Genomic DNA, 16,501 nt, shown 5'->3' on the forward strand with positions numbered 1-16,501 from the left:
GTATTTTATTTTATTATTTTTTTACATAAGTTGTACACTCAGCAAGGGGCTTGAACCCACGGCCCTGAGATCCGGAGTCGCGTGCTCCACCCACTGAGCCAACCAGGCGCCCTTACTTTATCTAGTAGTTTAAAAGGATGGTTCTCAACGACTGTTTTTGTGGACCTCACTTTCCAGTGTACTAGGTTGGGACCAAGGTTTTCAGGTGCAGGATATTGGACCTTACTTAGAAACCCACTTCACTCATGAGGTTTATATTAAAACTCATTCCTGAACTGTGGTGGTGGTGGTAATAGCACTAATGAGTAATAAGAGGGTAGTGGACATGAACTGAATGTTTACCCTGTGTCCAGTGGTTTTATAAGTGTATAAATATTAACTCATTTAATCTCTACAACAACCCTGAGTGGTCAGTATTACTGTCATATCCATCATACTGATGAGTGAGTAAACTGAGGCACGAAGAGGTGAGAATTATCTGCTGAAAGTCACTGCACTTGATGGGTAGTTTTGCAGAGACTAGGTATATAATTGTCTGTTGGAAATTATTTTTCGTCAGAAACTGGGAGGAATTGTTCCCTTTTAGCATACCGTTTGTCCAAAGCCAAAAGGTTACATTTTTTCTTCCATTTCTGGCAGCTTGTAAGATTTTTGTCTCCAGTGTTGTGACATCTCAACTCAACCTGCCTTGGTGTGGGCCTGCCCTCCTCTGTTGTGCAAGATGCTCCCTGGATGCCATGCGTGTGGCCGAGTCTGGTGACAACGAGCTTTGCTGTTAGGGGGCCCTGGCTGGGCTGTTGCTGTGGGGAGTTCCCGCGGTCCATATCTGCTCTTGGGTTACTCAGATTTTTCCATAAGCATCTTCCACTTTAATTCTTGGAAAGTGCAGACTGGGCTGTCAGTGCTCTGGGGTCATGAGAGACAAGAGGATTTGGGAGTCTCTGGCTTCTGTGTGGAAACATTAATCCCATCTCAGCTCATGACCACATTCATCCCTGCACTCTGCAGGGGCCTGAGGCTGCAAGTTGCCAGAGAAGCCTGTGGCATTCTGTGGGTAGAGTGTTTGTTACCTATAGGGCATAGGGAAAGGGACTGAAAATTTTACTGCCTTCTAAGTACAGACTTTTGGTCTGTTCTCCTGTTTTTTAATGCCATCTGAACTTCTGTGTACTCCCAATTCCTGGGTCACTGTGCTCCCAATTCCTGGGTCACTGGGGTGCAGTTCTGCAATGTGGTAAATCTGGTTACTTCCTGACTTTTGCCAATTTAAAATTCCTTTCTCTTGTGTCTCATTTATTTCCTTTTAAGCTTCAAAAAGTTTTGTTGGCATTGTTCCCTCTATGTTCTCTTTATCCATCATTATGATTTAATACTTTTTTTTTTTTTTAAACCCCTTTACTCTGGCGGCGCCTGGGTGGCTCAGTCAGTTAAGCAAGTGTCCAACTCTTGATTTTGGCTCAGGTCATGATCTCAGGGTTGTGAGATCAAGCCCCGTGTTGGGCTCCGCACGCAGTAAGGATTCTCCTTGGGATTCTCCTCAGCTCACTCTGCCCTTCGCCCCACTGCATGCTCGCACTCTCTCTTTCTCTCTCTCTCTCTCTCTCTCAAGTAAATAAATCTTAAAAAAAATTAAAAAAAAAAAATCCCTTTACTCTGGTTTAATGTTATTTAGTAGTCACCAAAAATCCAGTTTGGAAATTTCATTTTTATCTGGGTGTCCTTATTTTGAATTTGCATATTTTTACTGTAAAATCCCAATATATCTATAAAGCCCTGTGTATATTTAATACATCAGATTTATGTGAATTAATCACCAGCTTATATTCCATTAGATTTACTACTGCTATAGAGTTCAGTATTTATTGCAGATACTATTATATGTATCAAGCTTTCTTACCCAGTTCATTTTGTATTTATTTAAGTGGATAACCTTCCTATATAACCTTTCTTTTTTCTTTTTTTTTTTTTTTTTTTAATAAAATTCATTCATTTATTTGAGAGAGACAGCGCCTGCTTGCTAATGAGCTGGGGAGGGGCAGAGAGAAGCAGACCACCCAGCTGAGCCAGGGACCACCCCCCACCCCCAATGTGGGGCTGGATCCCAGGCCCTGAGATCATGACCTGAGCTGAAATGAAGAGATGGTCACTTAACCGACTGAGCCATCCAGGCACCCCTAAACCTTTCTTATTACACAATTTGCTTGGCAATTTGGCAGTTTTTTGTTGTTTTTATAAGTTCTTCAGATGCTCTGTACCCCCAAGTTATTATAGTTTGAAGTAGATTTTGTGGGTGAGGGTATGTATGCACAATCTAAACTCATCGTTTACTAGATTTCTGTGTTTACCCGAAGAATCCTTGGGTATTAGGTTATCCAGTGTGTTTGTTGAATTTGATCTCTCATGGCTAATTTGATCTTGTGTTGGGAGATGTTGCTCCAGGATGAATTTCGTTGATTGGCTTTTTCTTTTCAAATTTAGGAAAGTGATACTTATTACAGGATACAAGTCTAAAAATTCATATACCACAAGTAAAAGTTAGTGATTGTAAGGTCATAAACAAGATTCAGGTATGTTCAGTCATGGCGGTTATTAAAATGATAGGACACTAAGTTTAGGAACATGATATAAGAAGTACAGGGAAGGACTTTATTAAATGAAACTGCAATAAAATGGTTTATTAAAATAGTCTTCTGACTTCAGAAGTAAATTTAGGTTGTTTTTATACACATCCAGCATTACGACAAGTCATTAAGTAGAAATGCCCTCCCATCAGAACAAGGGCAACACGTCCCCAGTGACAGGAAATCCCATTAAAGTGTGTGTGTGTTTGTGTTACTGTTTCCTTTGTTCACGTACCTTTTCTGAACCATGTATGTACAGATATAGCACATACATAGTCTTCAGTCCTTTTGGGGTGGGGGGAGAAGAAAGAAATCACTTTAAAGTTATAATTGCCTTGGAGTTCTTTTAAATCAGATTGTGGAAATCTGCTGTCATCTTTTTTATGGCTGCATTATATTTCACCATAAAGATGCACTAAATTAGAATCTGATAATCCAATTAACCTTAAAAAAAGTTCCCAGGTTGTCTGAGGATAGACTTATTGGAGTAGGTCTTCATGACCTCAGGAAATTTAAGTCAACAGCCTACTCAGAAAGAAAAGTTAATTTTTACAGTGTGACCTATTTTCTCTGATAATAAGTTTTGTAAAGCAATCTTTTCTTGGGGTATTCAAAGCTCAGTAAGAGATAGAAGGTAAGACGATGCGTTTTGAGGTGTTAGAAATTTTGGGGTTTGGATGAGACAGACCCGAGGTCATATTCCAGCTTCATTATAAACAGCCTACGGTGGTGACTGGGTATATCAAGATCACTGATTCTCAGTTTATTTTGTAGAATCCGTAAAGCAAAAAATGATGTTACAGTACTTTGAAAAGTCACTGGCTTTATTTTTCTTACTTACGGGGATAGAAACAAATGTACGGCTTTGAAAACTTAAAGATGGTTTTTTGGGTAATGACTGCATCTAATAACATAAGTGCAGTTCACTAATTTATCGATTGGGGGCAGCCAAAACAGCAAGATGTAGAAGCAGAAAGGGAGCGAGGGGTAGAGAAAGCAGACAGGCCCAGGCCCCCTGAAAGCCGTATGTGGGCAAGCAAGCAGTAAGCTGATGTTGGGCACTTGAGATTGGGAGCTGCTGCTGCCGGGGCATTTCTGGGACCTGAGAAGAGGAAGGGGGTTGGTGCTGACTAGTGTTCTCCTCTGGGATTTTTTTTTTTTAAGATTTATTTTATTTATTCTTTTTTTTTTTTTTTTTTAAAGATTTTATTTATTTATTTGACAGAGAGAGACACAGCGAGAGAGGGAACACAAGCAGGGGGAGTGGGAGAGAGAGAGAAGCAGGCTTCCCGCGGAGCAGGGAGCCCGATGTGGGGCTCGATCCCAGGACCCTGGGATCATGACCTGAGCCGAAGGCAGACGCTTAACGACTGAGCCACCCAGGCGCCCCTATTTATTCATTTTTTTAAAGATTTATTTCACAAAGAATAAGCAAGCATGCAGGGGTGGGCAGTGTGGGCAGAGGAAGAGAGGATCTCCCACAGACTCCCCGCTGAGCAAAGAGCCTGACTCGGGACTCGATCCCATGACCCATGAGGTCATGACCCAAGCCAAAACTAAAAGTTGGAGGCTTAACTGACTGAGCCACCTGGGTGCCCTGTCTTCTGTGATTTCCAATGGTCCTCGTAGATTGGGGTGACGGCAGTAGTAAGCAAGCCAGGTGGATTTTGACTAGAGATGGTTTTCTGATTGAACAGAGCTTGCTTTATTAAACTTTCAGTTGATAACATGAGAATGGTTCTGGTAAGGTTGGACCCAACCTTGAAAATACTATTTCTCAGGTGGGAGAAAAGAAACCTGTAGGCAAGTATGGCATTTGAGTGTGAGTGGGGGTGCATTGCTCTTGAACACCCTCCACTGGCAGAGGGTACCACGATCCCCAGAAGCTCCTTTCATTGCTTCCTTTACTGGCAGGAAGAAAGATGGGAAGTGCCTGGCTCTCGTCTCATACATTTGTTTTTTTATTGCCTGGTTTTTCAACCACAACCTCGATTAAGGACATACAGGAATGGATAGCTCCTTTAGAATTAAATAACCTTAAAGATGAAATTTAAAGATTTTTGAAACTAAGGAAAGAGCGAATTATAGGAAAGAAGGAAAAGAGTACCTACAAATTTTTCTTAGGTTGAAGGAATAGGAAATAGATTTGGAGGCTCTATACTGACCTTTTTTAGCTTTATCCACCCCAATATAATTTTTTTTTTTAAACTCAGGGGAGTTATGCATATCTGAAAACGAAAGAAGACTTGTTTCTAAAGAGGCTTGGAGCAAACTGCAGCAGTACTTTCCAAAGGCTCCTGAGTTTCCAAGTTACAGAGAATGCTGTTCCCAGTGCAAGGTACTGATTCTGTGCTGCCGTCTGGGGAAATCACATGCCGCCTCCCTGGACTGACTTCCCCCGGGGAATTGACATTGTGCTTCTGTGGGGGGAGTAGGGAGGAGGCAAGTACTGTGCTGTCAGCAGGGGGTGGTTGATTGCTTCTTGTTTCATTCTCTTACAGATTTTAGAAAGAGAAGGGGAAGAAAATGAAGCCTTACATAAGATGATTGCAAATGAGCAAAAGACTTCTCTTCCAAATTTGTTCCAGGACAGGAACAGACCGTGTCTCAGTAACTGGCCAGAGGTATAGTGATCCTCAGAGAAGAGAATAGAATTCATCTTACCTTTTTAAAGCTCTTCCCAAATTCCTAATGAACTGTTTGGGAACCACCCAGAGCGCCTCTGATTTTCTTGGTTTAGTTGTCTAATTGGGGGATTTACTCTAGCTTACGGTTTCTTGGCAGAGGGCTGTATTTGCATTATATTTATAAAACTTGAAACAGGAGAACAACGGTATATGGGAAAACATCTTCCCTAAAAGATTTAGGTTAATGGGCATTTGCGTGTGATTCTCTGTTCCAGGAAACGGATGTCCTATACATCGTGTCACAGTTTTTCGTAGAAGAATGGCGGAAGTTTGTTAGGTAGAGCCCCAAGTTTTCTATTTCCTATTTCTGTTTTTGTTGATTGTAGTATTTTTAAGGATTAATGGGTTCTGATCACAGTACCTTTGATGGTTACTTTTTTAGCATGTACTAAAATTTTCTTTTGTTTACATTAAATGAATTAAATATATTTCAAATGTAAAAATAATTATCTTACACATCTTGAGTGATTGCGGTAGTGATGTATATTGATCCTCCTTGTCTTACTTGAGTAGAAAACCTACACGATGTAGTCCTGTGTCGTCGGTTGGAAACAGTGCTCTTCTGTGCCCCCACGGGGGACTCATGTTTACATTTGCTTCCATGACCAAAGAAGATTCTAAACTGTGAGTTTCTTCTCTTCATGTGATTTTTCTAGTGATTAATAATGAATGTTTAGGTAATTTTTATCTGACACAGTGTATTTGACGGATCTAGGCCTTTGCTGAATTGTGGAGCTTGTCCTTTCATAAGCTCTACAAGAGTGAGCACTTCCCTTTAAAAAGGGGGGGGGGGCAAGAGTGCTTCTGTATAGAAGGTGAACAGCTGCCAGAGGCTGCCTTACTCTGTCTCTACCTTGTTCTTCCCAGAGCTCTGCTCGTCTCCCAAGCTGCCAGTTCCAGTATACTGCCTCTCTAGCAGGCCTCTTCCAGCATCCCATAATCACCAGGGGCTCACTTGTCCTTGTTTTGTGGAAGCTACTAGGCTTCCACAAACAGATGAGGAGGAGGAAGGCATTGTGGCACCAGAGCAGAGCCACTGAGCTGGTCATTTGCAATTCTGGGGTCTTAAAGTCAAAAGTTTTTGTGCCACTCACTCTTCAAGTGTTTCCAAAAGGGCTCATGTCTGAAATTCACCCCTGATATTGCCATTTTATCTTTTTTCAAAGAATTGATAACTATGTAAGAGAACATAGAATGCCTCTGACATTGCTTATAAACCATAAAGATTGGAACACATAAATAACCATTCCTTTGGGACTAAGCGTAGAGGTAGGGAGTTTACTATTCATGTTAATACTTTCACATCATTTAGGGAAGCTTACAGTTAATATATTTTTTTCCTTCTAGGTTCTCCCCTAGCTTTTTTTTTTCCTTCCTTCCTCTTTGTGGGGGGTGTTGTAAATGCTAGACATCAGGAAAATATCTATAATAATACAAATGTGTGTACCAGGCAGCTTAAATGTTAAATAATTCAAATAAAACTGAAGGCCCCTCAGTCTTAACCTTTCTTCCCTTCCTCCTTTTTTCTCTCCCGTTGTTCCGCTCACAATAAGCACGGGCCTGAAGTTGAGGGTTACCTTGCTCAGAAAGTACTACTTAGAGAGTAATCTTTGGCATATTTAAAAATGTTGGTTTTTTTTTTTTTTTCTTACAAATGGACATTATACAATATTTATCCTTCATTCAGTTTCAGTTGTTGAGATTTAGACGTGTTGATTCCTGTAATGTGAATCTTGCGTTTCACTGCTCTAACACCCTCCTTTTGTATGAAGAAAACTACTCTTCATTGTTGAGGATGATGTATCTTTTTCTTCTTAACTTTTCTTTTTTTTTTTTTTAAAGATTTTATTTATTTATTTGAGAGAAAGAGAGAGACAGAGAAACAGCATGAGAGGGGAGAGGGTCAGAGGGAGAAGCAGACTCCCCGCTGAGCCGGGAGCCCGATGTGGGACTCGATCCCAGGACTCCAGGATCATGACCTGAGCCGAAGGCAGTTGCTTAACCAACTGAGCCACCCAGGCGCCCTCTTCTTAACTTTTCTATATTAAATACTGGTCTTAGTGCTTTGGTGATTTGGGTTTAGGAAACTAATGCATTATGTTAATTCTGTTAATTTCCATGTGTCTTAAGGCATGTTGTGTTTTTTTGCACAGTATAGCTCTCATATGGCCCAGTGAGTGGCAAATGATACAAAAACTCTTTGTTGTGGATCATGTAATTAAAATCACAAGAACTGAAGTGGGAGATGCAAACCCTTCAGAAACACAGTATATTTCTGAGCCAAGTAAGTTTTCATTTTTGTTCATATAGTTAAAACTTGACATTTTAAGAGGGAAGGAGATTATATCACAATTGTATTCCATATTTAAAATTAATAATCATGTGTTCAGGTCCAAACTAATAACACCCCAGGTGGGAATTATTCTATACCCCTCTCATTATTTGTATGTTTACTGTTGATAGTAAATGAATTTTCTTACTGGTATTAATATACAACAGAATACAACAATTAATAGAAAATAAGAGTAATAGTTATTTAATGAATACTCACTGGTAACTTTGCTATATGTTTATGGGTTTTTGGTTCTTTTATATTAATTCCCCAGGCACTTGTGTTTTACTTTGTTTTTTAGAACTCTGTCCAGAATGCAGAGAGGGCTTATTGTGTCAACAGCAGAGGGACCTACGTGAATACACTCAAGCCACCATCTATGTCCATAAAGTTGTGGATAACAAAAAGGTACCAGTCCCTCTCGTGGCCATGACAAGTAATGATCAAGTTTGATTTTTGACTTGCTGATGGATTTTCACTGAAGCCTGCCTTAAGATCACATTTTTTATTTCCTTGGAGCTATTTGGCATAAGAATTCAAATTGGATAAGAATTCAAAATGAATACTTATGGGATTATATGTGGATTTAGTCAGTTATAAATTTGATACACAAATGATTATTGAATGTCAGATGTGTGCCAGGAATGGTCTTGGTATGGAGGTAACACAGTGGTAAAGACAACAGACCAGGTACCTGCCCTCAAGAATATTTGTACCTAGTGAGGAAGACCAAGAACAAACCCAGAAAGGGAGATGGTTCAGTATGGCAGCATAGGAAGATCCTGAATGTAACCTCCTCCCGGGATCCAGTAAATCTACAGCTATATACAGAATAATTACCTCTGAAAAGAACTTGAAAATTAGCTTAACAGCTGCTCCACAAAGGATAAAGGGGTCACATCAAGATGGGTAGGAGAAGCAGAGATACAGTCTCACCAAAAACACCACCCCCCAGCACAGCAACCCACCATGGGGAGGAGTCTCACAAATATGGAACTCTTTCCTGAGGAGAGAAGGGTTTGTGCCCCACATCAGGCCCTCCTGCTCTTGGGCAGTCCCTCAAATGGCTTTGAAAGCAAGGGGGCTTCCATCTAGGAGAACCATATGGCTGTAGAGAATGGAGATTATGCTTTTTAAAGACCTCGTGCACAGGCTGACTTACTCTGGGACCCCATGCAAAAGCGGCGGTTTGCAAAAGGCCTAGATCATAAGTGAAGGAAGTTCATTTGCTAATCTTAAAGCTTCTGCTAGAGGGGTTAAAGCCTGTTGGGACTCTCTTCAGGGACTGGAGCCACTGGAGGGCACCACTTTGACATTCTCCACCTTGCTAGTGCCCCCACTGGTGGGTACCAGTTTTGTACTCTGTAACCTGCTAGTGTGCTGTGCACTTGCTGCAGAGTGCCACAGCCCCATCTCCCTGGGGTACCCCAAAGCCAGCAAGCATGCAGTCTCCTCAGGGAATGCCCATTGGGCAGTGGGTTCTTGTGGCCAGAGGGGATTGCATTTCTGGGCCCCATAGGTCTGAAACAATCAGACTGTTTGACAGATGACCTAGAAGTTGAAAGGTGAACGGTAAGGTTCAGTGCTTATACAGGGCTACCCATTCGAGACTGGGAGAGATAGTTTCACCTAACACATAAGAACAGCTGGTCAAGCAAAAAGAGGAAACACAGGAATAGGTTCCAAAAAAGAACAAGATAAAACCCTCAATCAAATCCTTAATGAAACAGACATAAGTAATTTACCTAATAAAGTGTTCAAAGTAATGGTCATAAAAATGCTCACAGAATTTGGGAGAATATGGATGAATACAGAGAAAATTTCATTCAGCAAAAAGATAGAAAATATAAAAGGACCAAACAGAAGTCACAGAGCTGAAGAATGCAGGAACTGATGTGAAAAATATACTGTTGGGTTTCAACAGGAGACTAGATCAAGCAGAAGGAAGATAAGTGATCTGGAAGACAGCATTAGAACTCGCCCAGAGCAGTAAAAAGAAAAGAATTTTTTTTTTAAGTAGGCTGCATGCCCAGTGTGGAGCCTATCATGGGGCTTGAACTCACGACCCTGAGATCAAGAGGTGAGCTGAGATTGAGAGTTGGACATTTAACCTACTGAGCTACCCAGGCAGCCGAAAGGAAAAAGAATTTTAAAAAATGAAGCTAGCTTAAGGGACCTATGGTACAACATCCAACAACATTCATCTTATAGAGGTCCCAGAAGAGGGAAGAGCTAAATGAGCAGAAAACTTCTTTGAAGAAATAATGGCTGAAAATTTCCCTAATCTGGGATGGAAACAGACACCTCGACCCAGGACACCTAGAAAGGTTCCAAACAAAATGAACCCAAAAAATCCCACACCACCACACATTATAATTAAAATGTCAAACGTAGAGATTCTTAAATGTAGCAAGAGAAAAACAACTTGTTTCATATAAGGAGACCTCCGTAAGAGTTACCAACAAGAACTTTTCATGCCAGTAGGGAGTGATAATGACATATCTAAAGGGCTGAAAGAAAAACACTTCTATCTGAGAACACTCTACCTGGCAAGGATATTATTCAGAATTAAAGGAACGATAAACAGTTTTCCTGACAAGCAAAAGCTAAAGGAGTTCATCACCACTAAACCAGCCCTCTGGGAAATATTAATGGTACTTCTTTAAGGTGAACAGAAAGGGTACCAATTAGTAATAAGAAAACATGTGACAGTAAAAATCTCACTGGTAAAGGTAAATATATAGTAAAGAAAGTAAAAGCAAGTCTGAAGCTTAAAAGGCGTAGTAATAATGGGTATAACTGTAATAATTGGATTAAAAAAATAAAAAGATGTAGAAAATGACATCAAAAACAAAACATTGGAGGATTAAAAAGACAATTACAGAAAGTGATTAACTTGCTATCAATTTAAAAATATACTGGTATTATATGTAAGTTGTTAGTGTGAGTCTTAACGTTAACCAAAAGCAAAAACCTATCATATATATGCAAAAAATAATGAGAAAGAACTAAACAAAGTCATCAAACCACAAGGGAGGAAAGCAAGAGAAGGAACAGAAAGTATACTTTAAATGTAAATGGACTAAATTCTCCAGTCAAAAGACAGAGTAGCTGAATGGATTAAAAAAAAAAAAAATGAGGGCGCCTGGGTGGCTCAGTTGGTTAAGTGACTGCCTTCGGCTCAGGTCATGATCCTGGAGTCCCGGGATCGAGTCCCGCATCGGGCTCCCTGCTCGGCAGGGAGTCTGCTTTGCCCTCTGACCCTATCCCCTCTCATGTGTTCTCTCTCATTCTCTCTCTCTCAAATAAATAAATAAAATCTTAAAAAAAAAAAAAAAAAAATGAAAACACAAGACACATCCCCCATCTATATGTTGCCTATAAGAGACTCATGTCAGTAAGGACACACACAGACTGAAAATAAAGGGATGCAAAAAGCTGTTTCATGCAAATGGAAACCAATAGAAAGCTATGTATATCAAAGAGATTTTTAAAAAGACTAATAGACAAGAATGGGCATTACATAATGATAGAGGAGTCAATCCCTCAAGAGCTTAAAGCATTCGTAAATATGGACCCAACATAGGAGTACCTAAATACTTAAGACAGATGTTAACAGAGGTGAAGGGAGAAGTTGACAGCAATGCAGTACTACTGGGGGCCTTTCATACCCCACTTTCATCAATGAATAGATCATCCAGATAGAAAAATCAGTAAGGAAACATCAGCCTTAAATTACACATCGGACCACATGGACTTAATAGATATATACAGAACATTCCATCTAAAAACAGCAGATTACACATTCTTCTCAGATGGACATGGGCCATTCTCCAGGATAGGTAATACACTGGTCCACAAAACAAGTCTCAGTAAATTGAAGAAGACTGAAATCATATCGAGCATCTTTTCCAACCACATTGGTATGAAACTGGAAATCAATTACAAGAAGGAAACTGGATAAAAACCTAGATGACATGGATGTATTTCTGGAAATACACAATTTTCTAAGACTGAATCATGAAGAAATAGAAAATCTGAATGGACCGATTACTCATAGGAGATTTAAACATTAATCAAAACAAAAGTCCAGGACCAGATAGCTTTACTGGTGAATTCTACCAAACATTCAATGAAGATTTAATACCAATCCTTCTCAAACTCTTCCAAAAAATTGAGGATGAAGGAATGCTCCCAAACTTACTTTATGGGGCCAACAAGGATACTGCATAAAAAGAAAATTACAGGCCAGTACCCCTTGTGAACATAGATGCAGATATCCTCAACAAAATATAGCAAACTGAATTTAACAATATGTTAAAAGGAACATACAGTGGTGGCTGGGTGGCTCAGTTGGTTAAGTGTCTGTCTTCGGCTCAGGTCATGATCCCAGGGTCCTGGGATCGAGCCCCACATCGGGCTCCTTGCTCAGCAGGGAGCCCGCTTCTCCCTCTCCCACTCCCCCTGCTTATGTGTGCGTGCTTGCTCTCTCTCTGTCAAATAAATCTTAACAAAAACAAAAACAAAAACATACACTGATCAAGTTGGAATTATTCCAGGGATGCAAGGATGGCTCATCTGCAGATCAGTCAACGTGATACACCACATTAATAAAATGGACAAAATCATGATCCTTTCTGTAGATGCAGAAAAGGATTTGATAAAATTTAATATCCATTTATTTATTTAATAACATTGGAGGGCACAAAAATTAATATATAAAAAAATCAGTGGCAGAGTGCCTGCCTAGCTCAGTCCTAGAGCATGTGACTCTTGACCTCAGAGTTGTGAGTTCAAACCCAACCTTGGGCATATTGCTTACTTAAAAAAAAAATTAGTTGCATTTTTATACATCTAGCAATGACCTATCATAGAAATTGAGGAAATAATCTCCTTTACAATGCCATCAAAAAGAATAAATATGGGGCACCTGGGTGGTTCAGTTGGTTAAGTCTCTCCCTTCGGCTCAGGTCAGGATCTCAGGGTTTTGGGATTGAGCCCTGCGTCTGGCTGCTCCTCCCTCTTCCCCTCCCCCTGCTTGTTCTGTAGCTCTCATAAGTAAAATCCTTTAAAAAAAAAAAAAAAGGAATAAATTTAACCAAGGAGGTAAAAGGTCTATACATTGAAAACTATGAGAATGATAAGATTAAAGACAAATAAATGGAAAGATATTCCTTGCTGGGCGCCTGGGTGGCTCAGTCGGTTAAGCGGCTGCCTTCGGCTCAGGTCACGATCCCAGGGTCCTGGGACCAAGCCCCCGCATCGGGCTCCCTGCTCAGCGGGAAGCCTGCTTCTCCCTCTCTCACTCCCCCTGCTTGTATTTCCTGTCTCACTGTGTCTCTCTCTGTCAAGTACATAAATCTTTTAAAAAAAGATATTCCTTGCTAATGAATTGAAAAAAATTAATACTGTAAAAATGTCAATATTACCTAAAGCAGTCTACAGATTCAGTGCAATCCCTATCAAAATCGCAATGGCATTTTTTTTTTTTTTTTTTTTAACAGAAATAGAACAAAAACAACCCTAAAATTTGTATGGAACCACAATAGATCTTTAATAGCCAAAGTAGTCTTGAGATAGAAGAAAAAAGCTAGAGGCAGCACTCTTTGTGATTTAAACTATATTATAAATCTACACTAATCAAAACAGTATGGTATGGGCATAAAATCAGACACATTAATCAGTGGCATAAACTGAAGTATATATGGTCAAGTATTTTGCCACAAAGGAGGCTAGAATATACACTGGGGTAGGAACAATCTCTTCAATAAATGGTGCTGGGAAAAGTGGACAGCCACATGCGAAAGTATGAAACTGGACCACTAGCTCACATCTCACACAAAAATCAACTCAAAATGGATTAAAGACTTGAATGTAAGAACAGAAACCATGAAACTCCTAGAAGAAAACAGGCAACAAGCTCCTTGGTATCCCTCATAATGATACTTTTTTCGATTGATTCCAAAGGCAGTGAAAGCAAAATAAATAAATAAATAAATGGGACCACAGCAGTCTGAAATCTGCACAGTGAAGGAAACCATCAGCAACCTACTGCACGGGAGGAGGTATTTGCAGATCATATACCATAAAGGGTTATAATCTAAAATATACAAAGAATTCATACAGCACAAAATTGGATCAAAAATTGGCAGAGAATCTGAAGAGACATTTTTCCAAAGAAGAAATACAGATGGCTAACATCCTCGTGGAAAGAAGTGTAGCATCACTATCAACAGGGAAATGCAAATCTAAACAACAATGAGCGATCACCTCACACCAGTCAAAATGTCTATTAAAAGGAGAAGAGGGGCGCCTGGGTGGCTTAGTCATTAAGTGTCTGCCTTTGGCTCAGGTCATGATCTCAGGGTCCTGGGTGAGGCCTGCATCGGGCTCCCCGCTCAGCGGAAGGCCTGCTTCTGCCTGGCCCACTCCCCCTGCTTGAGTTCCCTCTCCCATGTGCTGTCAAATAAATAAAATCTTTAAAAAAAAAAAAAAAAAAAAAAAGCATTTTGGGAGCATGTCGAGAAAAAGGGAACTCTTGTGCACTGTTGGTGGGAATGTAAATTAGTGCAGCCACTGTGGAAAACTGGATGGAGGTTCCTTGAATTACCATATGATCCAGCAATTCTGTTTCTGGGTATTTATCCAAAGAAAACAAAAATGCTAAATCTAAAAGATATGTGCCCCTGTGTTCCCTGCACCATTATTTGCAATAGCCAAGATGGAAATAACCTAGGTGTTTGTTGATAGATGAATGGAAAATGAAATTGTATTTGTGTGCCCAGTGGAATACTATTCAGTCATAAAAAATAGTGAAGTCTTGCCATTTGTGACCACATGGATGGACCTTGAGGGTACTGTGCACATGAAATAAGTCAGACAGAGAAAGTAAATACCATATGATTTTACTTGTATATAGAATCTAATAAACAAAACAAATAAAACTCATCGATATGGAGAATAGATTTGTGGTTGCCAGGGTTGGTGTGGGAGGATGAGTGAAATGAGTGAAGGAGATCAAGAGACACAACTACCAGTTATAAAATAAGTCATGGGTGTATAGAGTATGTAATGTATGTATACAGTGGTGGCTATAGTCAATAATAATTATATCACAAAATTGAAAGTTGCTTAAAAAGTAAATCTTAAAAGTTCTCATTACCAGAAAACAGTTTTTGTAACTTTATATTTCTATTTTTATTTATTTATTTGTCGGAGAGAGAGAGCACAAGCAGGGGCGGTGGCAGGCAGAGGGAGAGGGAGAAGCAGGCTCCCCGCTGAGCAGGGAGCCTGATGTGGGGCTCGATCCCAGGACCTTGGATCATGACCTGAGCCGAAGGCAGTCGCTTAACCAACTGAGCCACCCAGGCGCCCTATATTTCTATTTTTAAAAAGATCTAGAACACCCAATCAAAAAAACAGGAATAAACCCATAAATTCATAAGATGATTACATAGGAATGAGTGTTCTTGAAGAAAATCTGGCAAGGTAAAGTCGGAGACCGACAGAGGTGGAGGTAGCAGTGTTAGATGGGAAATGGACAAGAAACAGGTCTTGGAGGAGTTGTTTACCTGAGTGTCCACTGCAGCGGGCCAGCCTGTGAAGGGTACTTCAGGCAGAGGGATAAGCCTCATGTGCTTAAGCAGTAGAGTCCATCGTGTAGAGCAGCCCTGTCCAGGAGAGCTTCCAGTAGTGATAGAAGGGTCTTTGTCCTCGCTGTATGCTCTAGTAGCCAATAGCCACATGTGACTGTGGCTATGGTGACTAAGGAACTGAATTTTTAATTCATTTCAATTTAAACAGCCACATGTACCCACTGGCTACCATAGAGGGACAGCGGTAGTCTAACGTGAGGTCTCTTCCAATGAAGGATGGTGGTAGGGAGCAAGGGACAAATCCTGTCACATTTTATACATCATACCAAGGATTTGGGCTTTTATTCAGAGTATAGATGTAAGCCATTGGAGAGGTGCAAGCAAGGTCATGGTGTGAATAGATTTATGCTTTAAAGAGGTGACCCTGGCCATTGTGTTTGAAATTGGCGGGGACAGAACGGGAATAAGGAAGGCCAGTATAGAGTCTCTTGCCCTGATCTCTAAGAGTAGATGGAGACAGATTTGGGTATATTTTGGGAGCAGGGGTGTGCTGTGGATTGGATTTGGAGCATTTCTATCATATTAGGAATGGCTCTTAGGTAGATCCTGACCTAGATCTCTGGGCATGTCATTAATTTGATTCCAGGATTTTTGGAATTAGAGACTAAACTACATTTTATTTCACGACCATTACCAAACACTTGGTTTTAGGAAGATAATTTACAGATTATGCTCTTAAGGTTTTGGGTTCTGCTTCAGAAGCTGAACTAAGGCCTTTATTTCCTCATTTGCTGAGAAAGTGCAGTTAACCAGTATTAATTTCTGTTTCCTCTAAAAGTTTGTCTTTTGTGCCTGTTAGTCTGTGTATACTTTGGTATCTAAAATAGTATCCAGCTTATCTAAGGTTTTAGTATTTATTTTGAGTTTATAACAGTATTTCATAATGTAAAGGAGCATTTCCTCCATCCTTCCTTGTCTCGGTCTTAAGGAAGTATTGTGGCTCCTGTTGTCTGCATGGTTTGACAGTCCCCATGCTAGCTAAAATTTAGACCATCTTTGAACTTCTGCAAAATAACATCATTGTAAAAGCCCAGTAATAATAATTCTTCTGCAGATAATGCTTATGTTTATGGTGACCACATTACACGTGAGTAAATCCTAGGATAAAAACTGATATGTTTAAAGAGTACAGGAGCCAGCCCTTGAGTCTCTATCCTCTGCCGGGTCTCTTATCCCCCCAGTGATAAAGCCCCCACACCCTCCATA

The 16,501-nt window shown here is 40.2% G+C and overlaps 1 protein-coding gene across 4 annotated transcripts in view; it reads left to right on the forward strand.

Moving 5' to 3' along the window:
• The window catches only part of USP48 (ubiquitin specific peptidase 48), a 93,068-nt gene that overhangs the window by 60,900 nt on the left and 15,667 nt on the right, over window positions 1-16,501 (forward strand). For all 4 annotated transcript variants that reach the window (XM_078073695.1, XM_078073696.1, XM_078073697.1 and 1 more), the window contains 6 exons: window positions 4,835-4,959; window positions 5,123-5,245; window positions 5,524-5,585; window positions 5,822-5,932; window positions 7,462-7,592; window positions 7,942-8,048. In XM_078073695.1, the coding sequence (XP_077929821.1) occupies window positions 4,835-4,959; window positions 5,123-5,245; window positions 5,524-5,585; window positions 5,822-5,932; window positions 7,462-7,592; window positions 7,942-8,048 (659 nt within the window). The remainder of the gene's footprint in view (window positions 1-4,834; window positions 4,960-5,122; window positions 5,246-5,523; window positions 5,586-5,821; window positions 5,933-7,461; window positions 7,593-7,941; window positions 8,049-16,501) is intronic.

The sequence above is a fragment of the Halichoerus grypus genome, chromosome 5 (genome assembly GCF_964656455.1).
Source record: "Halichoerus grypus chromosome 5, mHalGry1.hap1.1, whole genome shotgun sequence".
Classification (NCBI taxonomy): Eukaryota; Metazoa; Chordata; class Mammalia; order Carnivora; family Phocidae; genus Halichoerus; species Halichoerus grypus.